The sequence below is a fragment of the Anser cygnoides genome, chromosome 8 (assembly GCF_040182565.1).
Source record: "Anser cygnoides isolate HZ-2024a breed goose chromosome 8, Taihu_goose_T2T_genome, whole genome shotgun sequence".
Taxonomy (NCBI): domain Eukaryota; kingdom Metazoa; phylum Chordata; class Aves; order Anseriformes; family Anatidae; genus Anser; species Anser cygnoides.
The window spans coordinates 12,813,066-12,827,858 of record NC_089880.1 but is presented as its reverse complement, the minus strand read 5'-3'; the positions used below and the strand labels follow the sequence as shown (position 1 = coordinate 12,827,858).

The 14,793-nt window shown below is 41.8% G+C and overlaps 1 protein-coding gene across 13 annotated transcripts in view; it reads left to right on the top strand.

The window, feature by feature from the left end:
- Positions 1-14,793, top strand: part of RASAL2 (RAS protein activator like 2) — a 178,211-nt gene that overhangs the window by 104,463 nt on the left and 58,955 nt on the right. Inside the window, exon 1 of one of the 13 annotated variants that reach the window (XM_013191410.3) lies at positions 2,278-3,077. The exons of 11 other annotated variants lie outside the window; for them this stretch is intronic. In XM_013191410.3, the coding sequence (XP_013046864.3) occupies positions 2,966-3,077 (112 nt within the window). In that variant the 5' untranslated portion in view covers positions 2,278-2,965. Of the gene's footprint in view, positions 1-2,277; positions 3,078-8,112; positions 8,757-14,793 lie in introns of those variants that run through there. One more of the 13 variants, XM_013191411.3, reaches the window with a different exon arrangement.

Below are 14,793 nucleotides of genomic sequence, written 5' to 3'. Positions count from 1 at the left end.
ATCTGGCATCAGCCTCTTGCAGACTGGTAAAACACATTTAGCTCTCTTTCACATGAAACCATTTATTTTTCTCAAAATTCTAGTTCTCTACCTGTCTGATCATATCTCGTCATGTAACACGCACACACATCCCAACAGTAACAAATACACCCAGACTCAACCCTCACTGTGTTGCTTTTTCATTTTTGTTGTGGTTGTAGATGTCCAAGCAATTTATAATATAAATAGGAAAAATGGCTCCCGGCTGCTTCCCTGCTGTGTTTGAAGGTATAAGCAGTAGGATAAGACCAAGGATAAGCAGTAGGTCAGAAAGTAATATACAGACCAGCATTAATTAAGGTAGTAGTCCAACAAAACTGTCTTAATCATTTTCATCTGCTTTTCTTTTTGATTTTGGGCAAAATTCAGCACTTTTGAAGATGCAAGTTGTGCAAAGTATTTGGCCTGCACAGTGAGTAGGAAAAATTGTTTTCATTTTCCATGCTTGACTGCTGCGTTCATGGGGAAGTACTTTGCTGTCCAAACAGCAACTCAGAGGACAGCTTAATACAAGGCGTCCTTTTCTTCAAAAAAACTCCTCTTTGTTTTCTCCTTTTGACAATTCAATGGAAGTCAGCCTCCTGAAGTGCAAAGGACGAAGTAGGTGCCTGTGAGGATAGTAATAACCTGTCAGATTGCTGCCCCTGTGTAGCGTACCTGTCCCTGTCAATTACGTTACAAGCACTAGGAGTTATTTGAAAGGTACTTTTTCCATGGTATTTCAATATATTTTCTGATAAATCAGTCATATTATAGATGCTTCTCCTTATCTGTCTTTCTGATACAGCTACTTTAAAATGATTTAGAATGGATAGAATCTGAAGAATCTTTATCATCTGTAAAATAGCAGTGGTGCTGTACCTGAACTGTTTAAGCACAATATTTTTTTATTTCCTCCTCCTTCTTCGTAATACTTGGCAGACTTGAAATTACAGCCAGCAGAGCTGCATCTGGCTCTTCATTGCCTGGAAAGGTTCATTTTTCGTAGACAACCTGAGAGATGCAAGTCTGAGGGACATAAGAGAGGAAGGAAGCTGTGTTGCCGGTGTTCTGTTTGTTTGTTTTGTCAGCATGTATTGTTTTTAGCTTTCTCCAAAACACCATTTTTCTTCCGGTAGTTCTACACAAATCGTGTTCGTCCTTGTTAACTTTCATCTTGATCATGTTTAAGCTGTGCTTGTCTTTGAAGACAGGAGTTCTTGGAAATTGTTATTCACAAAAGCGCTGTAATGCTGATACCACAAGAGACAGTAGGGATTTCATTCCTCCCAGTATCAAAGTTCAAAAATCTCTACCTATCTTTCTCTTATACTGCTTTAAAAAATGGAAGATCTCTTGTACTTGGGCTGGATCTTCAGATTTGTGAGGCAGGAGATGCGACTGGTCTCAGTGGGTGGGGGGAATCACACCCTGAATATTGATCTTTTTCTTGTCATTCATCCATTTTTGAAGGTTTGACATCTGTCAGGTTCTTTTCTTCTTAATTTTTCTTATAGCCTTAGTGTTAAAGTGCTGAATATCATTTCTAGCAACAATGCTAGCTCAGAAATCCCCTTTTTAAAGTGCTTGAGACTTGATCCATTTCAAGCTGTCGCTTTCAGAGTATCCACTTACCAGCAATTCTGGAGAAGTGCGTGTTTTGGTGGGGTTTGCTTTTGTTTGCTTTGTGGTATTTCCATCCACCTCACCCCCCCCCCAAGACACAGCTCCATGTTTCCAGAACATTTTGAGTCTGTTCTTCCTTTTGAACACCCAGTGTTGGGAGGGAAAGAATATAGGTGGTGTTCTTTATAAACGCATTCTTGGGGGAAAAGGTCATCGCATGAAGACCAGCATCAGATATTAAGTAGTCTTTACGTACAGCTTGTTAAATACATAGCTGGATGTATTCAGGCTTGAATACAAGATGTCTGTTTACATAAGGCATATGGCTCACAGTTTGGAAAAGCACTGTGGAGTGGATGACTCTGTAAATAATGTCTTCGCCCTAATTTGGAATTAAATTAGCTTAATGTATTTCGAGTAGTCATTAATAGACGCTTACAAAGTACCATACTGCCAGCAGCGTAACTTCGCCGAATCCTTGGCTATCCTGAAGATACCTGAAGTTGGATGGAGTACAAAAAGGTAATTAAGTTAGTGTAGAAAGGGAAGGGGGGAAGAAAGCCACAAAAAACTGTGGTTGCCTCGTCAGTGAAGTTCTGAAAATGCAGCAGTCTCCCCGGCAGGGATACTTGTGTCGGAGCTGTTGATTGCTTCTGGTTGGTCACTGTTCTGTAACACAGGCAAAGTGTTTTTCCATGGAAAACAGAGAACAAGAACGGGATGGTTTGCCCTGATGTGGTAAAACTGTCCTATTGCTAGCTCTGACTTTGGGAACTGGCTTGTTTAGGGTTAACATGCCCAACAACCAAAATCACAGTCATTTGCTTAGTCTTCAATTACTCGAATTATTTTTTATTTTAAGAACCTTTAAGTCTTCATCCTTGTCTTGCTATGCGTGAGCAGCATGGTGGTTCCTTCTACGCCTACCTCCTTGGCCTCTAGACAGAGCCCAGTTTCTTTTCTTCCACAGTGCTGGGCGCCCTCTGTGACGCAGGTGCAGGTATGTATCTCACTCGCTCTGCGTTGGTCTTCAACTTACGGCTTCACTCCAGTCTTCCTGCTGTTCTCAAGCATCCCTTTAAGAGGTGTTTTAAAAGAAGGTTACAATTCAGTTCCCTAGCAAGTGGCTTCATAGACTTCTGACAGCTTTGTTTCTTGAACATGAAAAGCATGTCTGTGATGCTAAGCTATTGCGTGTACTCAAAATAGTTTCTGTACACCAGTGAAACAATGAAATGGAAATCCCTTAAAACGTAGTTCGCTATCACAGAAAAGGTTCTGAAGCATTGTTAGGTTCATACAGGCAGACAAACGGATCTTTATGTTGCAGGGGAAGTCCAAGGCAACTGCCATGCTGGCAGCTGCCATCCTTTGTGTCCAAGTGACCTGCCTGAAGTGGCTGCTGGCTGGGAAGGGCCCCCGGCTAGATTTAGGTACCTAGCTGTTTGCTGCATCTTTGTGGTGGGGGCTTGCTGCTCAGTTTCTACCAGGTGAGGTACGAGCAGCCAGCCAAGAGGAGATGATTTTGCTGGAAGGCTAAATGGGCATGGAAGAGCTTTATAAAGGCTAGGCCCTCACGGTTTAAATTTTCATTTCAGTTGCTGACCTGTTTGCCTCCAACTTCTTGTCAAAATTAAGTGTAGAAATAGCTTCCTGACATTACTTAAAATGTCACTTACACAAGAGAGCTCTTGACTGTGTTATTATATACTAGAGAACTTCAAGGTTTGTTTTGTTGTTCACCTTCATTTTGAGCCTTCCTGTCCCTATTTATCTTTAGAGGCTGTCAGCAGGCACGGCTCTCGCTGCCCTCGCTGCCTTGCTGCTCCAGCAGTTATTATTTAGGAAATGTTGTGCTTCGCTTCCCTCCTGAACAGCCACTAGGTTAATGTCTGTGATCTCAGCTGGGTTTGGAAGGACAGTGATGTTTGCTCTGGAAGTAAGGGGGGCTATCACCCTGGTACAATGAGGTATGGCACCAATGTTGTGGCACAAAGAGGTTGTCATCTTCAGCTGGATGAGAGCTGCTGAGAGCGAGTGCTACAGGTCCCTGACTGTACTAAAATCACTTCATTAAGCAATCTCAAAAGATAAAATACTAGATGATACTGTGTACATGTGGGCTAGTAGTTCATCAGTGTGGTTTCACTTTCCAGAGCAGAATGGACTGGCTTAAGGAGACCTGAGTGTCCATCAATTTTGATAAAAAGAGCTTCCTGTGTACTTTGCTGTGCTCCAGCAGGGCTGTCCACATCGTCTTGTGCCTGACGTAAATCTGCTATTGATTTACTTTGCAACAGAATGAGTCTGCTCAGCTGCCTCCAGCTTGTGTCATGGTATTACAGGCTGGTGTAGTTTATGTGGCTTAAGCCAAAAAGTTATCTGTGTCACGAAATAGTTGTGAATCCTTTCACCATGATTCCGTAACGCAAAATGAATGACTTGGCCTTGTCCATACGGATGCTCTTGAACTAGATTATTGTGTAGTTAGAAGGCTGTAAAATTGTAATACTGCTTCTCAAAACAATACGATATTCATTATATATGGGCACTTAAAATGATTTAATGCAGGAAACAGCACATTTTTGCATCTAGAACTGACATTTTTAGATACCTAGGAAACTTATTTTAAAGCTAGCTTTCTTGTTCTGTGCCGTGGCATTGAATAGGATAGAAAAGTTATTGCTGCTTGGCATTTTTCTGGGAGAAATGACTGAAATAACTTTTCCTATTTCCTAACAGACAAGGGTAGAGGTGAGTAGTGTTGTCTGGTATATATGACATTGATCCAGGAAATGGAAGAGCAGGTGTGTATCGTGTCTTGTGGATTAACAAGTGCTGCAACCTCAGGCAAGCTGTTTTATACATCTCTGCTTGCCTGCTTTTTGTGGGAAAAAATTGCCCTCTCCCTGTCAGTTGTGCCCCTGCTCTGAAGGGAGGACTTCATTTTTCAAGTGCGTAAATATCCTGTCTTCCTTTGCTCCTAAACTAACCGTAAAGCATTTTATTAGGAATGACTTGGGTGTACAATGTCTAATGTATATTGCTGTGAAGAAATCACCTACTGACTGTAGCAATATCCATCAATCAGCCCGTCAGTCCATCCCTAGTGCAAGTAAGATCCATTTTTCCTTTTCTTGTAAGTGCCTCATGCAGAGACCATTAATACATTATGATTTATAATAGTGCCACTACTTTGTGCTTACAAAGCATCCGCATCAGAAGGCAACTGTACTCTATTATTTGCATAGATTATGAATTATCATTTTCTAAAATTCATGTAGAAAAAAAATGAGTACTCATGCTTCTGCGTAGTTTCACTTATCAAGAATGCTAATTTTTAAATCCACGGGATGGCAAAGCTGCTTAGTTTCATAGGTTTCAAAGTCATGTCTGTAGGAGGCTGACATTTCTGACAACTGCAGAAAGGAGCGGAAGCTCGTTCGCTGGTGGTAATGTAAAGAATTACTAGTCGGGGATGTGCAAAAGATTTAAATTACTTATTTGTATAAGACATTTGAAAACATAAGTGTTTGCTTTAATTTTCAGCCTTGTGGGCTCATCTGCCTTAAGACCCTCAGGGGTGAGGGAGGTGAGCCCCAACACTTTGACGGAGCTTTTTCATGGTAGAACATGCTGTTCCATACGGCTACCAGTGCTAATTTTGGAAAACAGCGGTCTCTCAAGGCAGCTGCTGCTTATCCCCGTTTTGTTTTGTTTGTTTTACTTCGCTGATCTCTCCCATCTTTCTGTAGCTTCAGTCATCTGCAAAGGATAGTTTTACATTTTAGACACCTCTGCTCTGGTTGATAGGACAGTTGCTATCTGTGTTTGCATTGGTTCAGCAAGTGGGTAGGTCTCACAGCATGAAAATGTTAGGTACATTTTGAATATTCCTCTCCTGCTTATTTGCAGCTTATCTAAAAACCTGGCTGCCCTGGAAAATTCAAGCGGGACTTTTCTGAAAGCTTTTGGTAAGCTCTAGAGCACAAGACCTGCTTTAAGGTGGAGAAAGAGCAATTTAAGAAGCAATTCACAGTGTTTCTTCTGTCTCTGGCAGGTTTTAATAGGAGACCAGTACTACTTCCCTCCTCCAGTCCTGGAGCAAGTTTGGTCTTCTTTTTGATTGTGGTGTGGTTTTTTTTTTTGTTGTTGTTTGTTTGTTTGTTTTTGTTGATTGTTTTTTTCTCCAGAAGTTTTCAAAATGAAAACCAATGCTACAAAGGAGTTTGAAGATATTTTTGACGTGATTGTCTGAAACCGGACATTCACAAAGGATGTAAACAGGGAGGAGATTTCTGATACCAGAATTTGATAATGGAGAGTACTGAAGCATACAAATGTCAGCCAGTGCCCAGTGGTTAGGAGATGAGGCTAGATAAATTCGTTCTTGGAAACGGAGCAAATTGCTAACCACAAGTGCAGTTAACCATTGGAACAGCTTAGGGAAGGGGAACGGACTGACTCGTTACGTCCCTGCAGTGTCTGTTAAAATCACATGCCCTTTTTGCTGGAAGATGTGCCTTTGCTCAACTAGAAATAATGCAGCACAGGGAGGGGAGACACTGGGCGATGTTCTAGAGGTGTTTCAAGCCAGGCAGGTTAGATGACTGTAATCATTACTTTATCCCCATGTGTTGCCCCAGGAAGGTGAATGCCACTGTGCACAGGAGAGCAGGGGGGTTCTGCATGTGAAAAACTTAGATGCCATCTCAGTTCCCAGGTAATGCTACTGTCTGAAATCTTATGCCTCCGTTTTCTTAGAACATTTAATATACTTCCCCTGTTAACATGACCTCTATAATATATTGACAGGGTTTCATGAAGCTGAATCATGATACAAAAGGTGAGGTAGCTGTGGAGGAAAGCAGAATTTGTACACAATCTGTACTCCTAAAAAGGACAGAAAATTCATGGTGATGAGAAGCATTCATGGGATACCAATACTCTTAACTTCGTTTTCCCTAGAACCTGTTATTTATGAAATCAATAGATAATATTGTGAATTAAACCAGTTTTAATGGAAGGGTTGTCAGGTATTCTGGAGCACCATATTTGTTTCCCAGAAAACTAAAAGGAAGGAGGTAAAAATTTTTGTTTCATATTGACCAGCTGGATAGAGAAAAATAGCTACCTAATCCCTTCTCGAAAAGTTGTATTTAATTCCATTCTTATTGCAAGTAGATTTACGTCATCAGTTTGCATATTCTTAACCCAAAGAAGATTCTACTTGTAGAAGTTGGACAAAATGTAATCCTCCTCTGCACATGGTGAAAATTTGTTGGAAAAGCTCATTTCATCAAAAAAAAGAAAAAGCTGGTGTTTGCATAGATGGAAAAGCATATCTGATGTCTTTCTACCTGTCTTTTAGATTATGTAGACAATATATTTTTTTTTTTAATTCCTCTGTTCGTAGGGCGGGATATGTACTTTTTCAGTGGGAACAGGGGGACTGCTCAGCTGAGTCCTGTGTGCTGCTGGGTATCTCCCTCCTCAGCTGGTCTGTCCCATGTTCCCTCGTTAATTGTGAATTCTGTAGAGCATCTGCCCTGCTTGGCAGGTGTTTTATGAAAATATCCCTCCTGCACAAACAGTACTTTGCTACAATTTGTCTTAAGTAATTGGAATTTTCTCCCCTGCTGGGACTTGATAGCTGTCTTTTTTTCCCCCTCGTTTGTTGGTTGGTATCTAATTCTTCGCTTTGCTGATCTAATGGCTTTTTGTTGTTGTTTTGCCTTGGCTTTTAGTCAGTGGTCAGCAAGCGTCCTAGTTTGTAATAGGGATTGGCAACTGTATAAATTATTTAAAATCAGGATAGGTTCAGAAAATGGTGAACAAAAGGCGGCTGTCTCTTTAAAGAGTGCAGTTTGATCGGAGCATCAGCTCCATCCCCTGAGGACAAAGGCAATTTTGATTTGTGGGGCCCGGGAGTCCCTCACTTACACGATCCGTCTCTGCTTCTGCATGTGTAAACCTGTAAAATGCTCTTTTGTGTAGAATAAATCAAGTGCTATAAATCCTGTACAATTAAACGTGACCCCTCAGAAAGTCACAATGACAAGTCCTCGTTGCAGAGCTGTGCAGAGCAAGCCCGCTGTCTAGACAGAGCAGAATTATTTTCCATTTCTCTCTCGCTCAAAAAAAAAAAAAATCGACCATTAGCACTGATGACTTCTTTGAGCCCCCGTGAACGCTGCTCTCCCTTACCTCTTTCTTATTTGCTCTGTTGCAGCCGAGGCTGAAGCGCCGCGGGGCTGCCTGCTGCTGAGGAAGAGGAGCGGGTCCCTGTAATGCTGCTGCTGGCAGGCAGAGGCAGATTCCATTATTGCCGATCAATGCCGCCGCCATGCAGGAGGAGGGGAGAGGGAGGGGTGGGAGCTTCCTATTCACAGATTGATCAACCTGCCATTGCATGAACAAATTCATTGTAAGAAAGGCTGGGATGCTGTTATAATAGCTGGAGCACGAAGGGGGTTGCAAACAGGGGAATGCAGGCTCTTCGGGAGTGAGGAGGGTATTTAAATTGCCTCTAAGCTTTGTTTTTTCTTTTGGCGTAAAGCATAAAGCCTGAGCCTACAAACAAAGCCAACACTCTAAGGGATGGTAGGGATATATTACACTTAGCTGATGAGCTATTTCACTTACTTGTTTGAGCTTCTTCAGCTCTGAGATCTGTTTCTTCTTTTTATTTAAACTGTTTCCATCATAACCTGCAACCTCTTTTGGATTTTCAGACCTTGGTTTCCCCTGCTCCCCTTTTTTGCCTTCTTTCTGTTCCTGGTTGGACTGAAACCTGACACAAAGGGACAACAAGTACAGATCTCACTTTCTGCTCCCACCCATGCCTGCTGTGTCAGGATGGGCTGTCAGATGTAGGGCTGAGAGAGCAGGACAGGATCACGCTCTCGTGTTGTCAGTGTAGCCAACAACTGGAGTACTGGAATCCCAAGACCATCCGCTCCTCCCCACCCTTCCTACCCTGCTTCGTTCACTTACTGAGTTCTGTATGGAAAAGTTTTCTGGCTGGAGAATGAGTCTTCTTTCTCCTGGCGATGTGGCCGAATGGCTGGATAGCAGCACAGAAGAAGAGAAAAGCCTTCTCTCATTTCTTGGTACGGTACGGTGCTAATTGTTGTATTGTTGTTGTTGTTTTTTGTTGTTGTTTACATTTTACTGGCAAGCTTTTACTACTTTCACTGCACTTAATTTCTTCAGTCGTTCAGTTACTTGATGTTACGTCTTTTAAAGCGTTTGAATGATAAGCAGTTATTAATTAAACCTGGTTAGAATCTGCTTAAAATAGCTGCAAGCGCAAAGGTCAAGTTAGAAATGGGGATGTGCCATCTTAATATGACAGTAAATTGTTTCTGGACTAAAAAGTGTTTCTTACTAGCCTGTTTTTCTCCTCTGTGTCATTTGACCAGCTGATCACTATGTCAGAGGGAGAACCCCCACTCTACTTCTACTCGTTGCTGTCAGCATGTCTACAACTTTATTTTGCAGCCGTGTGATGCTAGTAAGATAAATCAAAGAGGAGACTTCGCTGGAAGTTTTGCTTCTCCAGAGAAATGTCTAGATGCGTTTGGAATAAAAATTTCAGCCAAGGGATCAGATACTTCTCTAGTCCAGAAATTAAATCTAGGGAGCACAATCAAACAATCCTGTGTTCTGTTTCTGCGTACTTACACATCAATTTAACTGTATTCAAGTAGAAAATTGAAACTACTCTTTTATTTATAGTCCAGCATAAATACCAGTAAAAGCCTGAAAAATATTTTAAACAGCATTCACACAAAGAAGCTGATTATTGTTTTGTCTCTCCCTTTCAGCTGTTGCTATGTCAAGCTGTTGTTATTTGTTTTTATTCTTTCAGTGTCAGCTCCATAAATCATTCCGTCTCACTCTTTCACATTTTGTTGTTCGCAGGATGCTTTCATTCTCTTCTGATAATTTCCAGGTTCCAAGTTGCTCAGACAGGAAGCCTGATACGTATCCCCTTTTCCTCTTGACTATTTAAAGTAATTTGTTTGCTATAACATTTATTTTTGCCAAGAAACAGCAGTCACCAGTGTGGGACTTTGTCAGTCAAGAAGGCAGCAGCCAGTCTAGTGCATTTTGCCCACTTCTGTTCTCCATCCAGACCCCAGGGCAGCTCCTGGTGTTGCTATACTTTTTCCAGTAGACAGCATTTACAATGTTCCCTCTATGGGAAGCAGTTCTCTTGCTTAGCACGTCCGGAGAAGTACGGAATGTGGGAGGAAAGGAAGTGCTCCCAGGTCTGTTAGTATTTGCTAATTACTTCATCACTACGTGCCGTGGACTTCTTTGGGAATATCACATCGAATGGGAGCAGGGACAAGAGGATGCGTGGACTGGGCTCCAGTGCCGTTCTTCCCAAGACTGTTTCCCCCCCTTACATGTAGGCCTGCATTCACGTTTTGTTCCACACCAAGAGGTCCTCAAGATGTCTTCTAAACCTCACCCCAGAAATGCCAGGGAGTATTTATTCAGCATGGAGTCTGGAGGGTGTAACAAAACGGAGCTATTTTTTGCCTCCAAGCCTGTGTTAATTAAAATCATCTCTTTTGTCGTAAGAAGATACCAATTCCAAATCATAGAATTAGAGAATGCTGTCGTAAGTCCAGAGCCATACTAGAAGTTTGATGGCATCCATCAAGTATCTCCTATACATTGAGTTTTTTCTACTTGTGTGTCCATAGCAATAGATTTTATTGCCCAAGGGCAAGATCCTGCCAGAGTGAGCAAGAGGTAGTGTAGCTTAGAGCAGGCTTCTGGCCCATTGAGAGGCACAGGGGAGAGCTGCAGAGCTTCAATTCCCCAAGAGCCAGTGACAAGTGAGGATATCCCAATAACCAGAGCAAAGCATGGCTTTTTAGAGAATGCCCCGATTCACAGCCTTTTTGCAGAGAGTAAAAGAGATGATTTCTGAAAGTTGTGGCTTGAGGCTGTTGTTTAATAATGAGGATAATAAATACTGGTATCATAATATTGTGCGTCTAAGTCATAAGCCTCTCAACAGATGACACTGTGGGAACAAGTTTCCATTCATCAGCTGATCTGTGTTAATTGTCTGTGTGCAATCTCTCTGCAGCAAATACAAGGTAATTTAAATTAGCAGGGCCAGTCCAAGATCATTAGGAACTAACGAGGACATCAGCATCTCCAGGTCAAGTGTGGTGGTAGCTCCTCGTGTCTGTTTCTGTGTTGGCCGGCAATTTATACTGCTGTGCCTGGAGTCAACCCACGCAGGAGATTTTCAAGGCTGATGCACGAGGAGGGTAAAAAAGGGCAAGTATTCCAAATTTCATGTGGCTGGACATGTCATACAGAGGAGATACTGAACAGCTAGGGATGCACATATGCTTCATTTCTGACTTGTATTTGCAGAGCTGGAGGATTCTTTCCACCGCCTCAGAGTGAATGCATCAGTCTGATAACAGCTGATGATGTACTCACTAAATGCCACGTTCAGTTTCTTCAGAACATTCTGCGTAAAGGGACTGTGATAGTCAGTACTTGAAAGCCAATTTTTTTTTTCATCTTCTATGATATTCTTGCCCTTTCTTCCAGCCTCATCTGTGCATTCATCTGCTTTGCTTGTTAGGTCTTGTCTTTCAGACTGAACTCCTCAAGAATCGATGACTTTAATGTCTTTTAAGTGACTTCGACTGTAGGTTGCTCTCTATGCACTTTCTGAATTGGGCGCTAATTCAATGACATTTTTTTAGATGCCAACACAATGCAAGTGTCTAACCAACAGAATTACCTGTATGCAAATTAAAATCATTGATATTTACCTGGATCATCTTGCAAGACATGTCTGATTGACTCAGTCCTCCGTAAAGCACAGGGTCTTCTTTTAAAATTTCTGCTAATGGACTGAGAGAGGTTTTGATCATAATTGGTATCTAGTAGTTGTTTGATGATAGAGTTCTATAGCTTTGTGGGGTTTCCTTTGTGTTTCCCTTTCCAGACTTGGGAGCTTTTGTGCAGTGTAGTGTGCTGTAGCTGTGACTGTTGTGTTCTGTCAGACTTATCTTCTTCTGGCTTTTTTCCTCCTGTCTAGTTATCTAGATAAATGTGGTAGAGCTATCAGTGCAAACTTCAATTTTCTCCTTTAAGTAACACCTGGTGGAATTTGCATAATGCATTTGAAATACAAGTTTAGATTTCAGGACTTAGTACAGATCATATTTTTTGAGTTTGCTTTTAGTCTAGGCTTTTTACACAGGCATTTAATTAATTTTTATAACAGTCTGTGAATTGCACCAAAGTCTGAATTTTCCCCGAGTGAGTAAAATGATAGAGAAAAATGCTCCAAGATAAAAAGTTAACAGTTTTATTTATTTTTATATGAGGCTTCCTATTTCATTAGGTCATAAGCATCTTTCAGATGAGGTTTAGATGTATCTTTCTTTTTTTTTTTTCCTCATTCCTTCTTATATATCTCCTAACACTTACTTTCTTCCTGCTTTTTATTACTCCCTGTAATTTTGTCAGCTGGCATAGGTATTTTCACCAGCGTAGAAGAAACAGTAAGTAAATACTGACTGCACCCAAGATCTTTCTCATTAGAGCTGTCACTTGAGCACTTTGAAACAACCCTAAAGGGACAATGAGACAAAAATAACCTCTTCTGTCCTGATGAAGTCGTGAATGCCATAATGTTACACTCAGTTAATATGCTGTAGGTGCTGTGTGTGTGTGTGCATACGTGCATCGATATGTAGATAGACAGAGGTACATGAGGAAACCAAACCATCGGGACTGAACAGGCACCGTCACTGCTTACAGACTGCAGTAGGTGATCAGCAACTCACAATGGAAATAGTTAACAGAAAAGTAGTAGAGCAGAGAGGCAGTATCTGTACTTGGCTTTGTAGTTTTTCTGCCCTGCAAGCCAAAAGTTTTAGTGTACTGTCTTTGTAAAGTAAGGAACAACCACTGTAGTTGCTGATTGTGAAACATTGAATGTCACTGTGTTTGTAAAAGAAACACGAAGTCACTCTTCCAAAGATTTAAGCCCGTTATTTCTTGAAGTGTGTTTGTAAAAGAAACACGAAAAGTCAAGTGTTGCTGGTTTTTGTGTATTTCTCTTGTAGCTAATCTGTAAGACTAATTGGCCTTTTGACAGAGGAGAAAATAGTGCTGAAGATGGCCTTGAAATCCTTTAGTGCGTTCTAATCCATTGCCACGTCTGCAGTAGTGTCTCTTCTGTCTGCCCTCATTGTGAGAAGCACTTGTTTAGACCCTTCTTACAAATCCTAAACGACAAAGGTGCTTTTTCACAACCTTTCTCAAGATACTCTTTTGTTTTCATCCTCTAGGATTTGATTATTTTATCTGAGGATAATTACTTCAGCATAAGTTTAATTTCCAAATAAATAATCACCCAGAGGCCCATCAAGGATAACTTACTTAATTTGCATGCCTTATTTTCTTAATGCACTTCTTCCCTCCTGCCTTGTAAGGCTTATCACACTCTAATAGTGCTTTGTTTCAAATTAAGAAAGCTGTAAGCTCTTTGGGGCAGAAATGGTGTCTATTCAGTACTTAGTCCAGCCAGGCTGCAGCCTGGTAATAGACCTCTAGGCATTACTGTATTTGAAATGTATAATAAGCTGTCCATGCAGATTAATTTAGAAAATGGCACGGCTGATAGGTAAATAATTAGATGGTTTGCCCACTGGGGTAACTACTGCTGAGAGAATGGTACAAGATTTAAAGCAACAACAACAAACTTTGCTTTAGAAAAAAACAAGGCATAGTGTGTGTAGCTCATTGGACCTTGCTTACATAAAAAGGCTAATTGCAGGATTGTTTGGAGCTAATGCTCCAACCAGCAGCAAAAACCTTGTTCTCCCAGGGAGTGCCAAGGCAGCTATCAAAAGGGGGGTGAACATTTGGGTCGGGTGCTGGTTTGGTTTGTGTCAAGTGGGGACATTTGAATACAGTTGCACCTGAGAGGCAGTCTTTGGGATTGTTTGACTCTGGGTAGGTAATTGGTAGTATTGAATTGGTTTTGTGTTTATCAGTTGCTTGTAATTAAGCTAGGCTTGAGAGGCAGGATACATTGATTCTTTTTATGAATCGTATTCTCTGTCCCCTCTAGTCACAGACCAAGGTACCGTCGTATCAGGATGTGCACAGATGAAAAAAATGGAGGTCCCAGTCTCTGAAATCCTACTGAATCTTTCTTTTGTTGTCCTAACAAGGAGATGATATACACCAGCAGCCTGCCCCCTTCCCAGAAAAGACAAAGCAAAGATTTCAAAGAAAGATTATTTGGAGAATGAGTATGAGGATGGGAATTTTGCTCAGCACTACCTATGTCTTGGGAAAGAAATACAAATTTGTTGTCGATTGTCTGTCTTTGGCTGTTCAAGGTAGCCTTTCACAAATCCGAATCTTTCGTGATCATCAGAACTGAGGATGTCGTAGCAGGTCAGCGCTAAGCCATGTGCTGTTGTGAACTGCTGAAAGTCACAGCTGAACATGGGTGTAGTGCCAGGCCGAGAGCTTTATCTTAGAAATGCTGGACCTGCTGCCGTGGCATGGATGGGCTGGCCTGTTGGCTGCTGCGACAGAGGCCAGTACCAGCCCCTGTGAGTAACGACAGACGGGAGCTCTACTTGCAGATGCATTTTCCCCTTTTCTGCATTCCTAGGTAGGTCCTTGGGACTGCTTCGAAGTCACCCTTGTGGACTTTGTTAGCAGGAGCTCTCAGACCTGGAGGTGCTCTCGCAAGTGCTGGGAGGACACGAGCGCAGTCCAGACGCGTGGCAGGGCGTCCTGCTGCGGCCGTGCGTTCGTTCTGTGCCTTGCCCTTCGCAGAGTCAGGGAGACCCCTGCAATCTTTGTTTCTGTGACCTTATTTACAAGTTCAGTAGCTTCATTCTTTTCACTCTAACCCCTGAGGATCTTTCTTTGTTCCTGATTGTTTCTCCTGCCCTTCTCCAATCCATTTCTAATTCACAAAAATTGAGATAGAGTAGCAAGGGCTGTCCTGCAAAGCTGGGAAGTTTGTTTCATCTTTCCTCCTGTCATTCTGAGAAAGAGCTCTTCACAGCAGAATACAAATTCCCGCAGCAGTGAGGTTTTGGATTTCAAGTGGCCGGAGCACTAAGC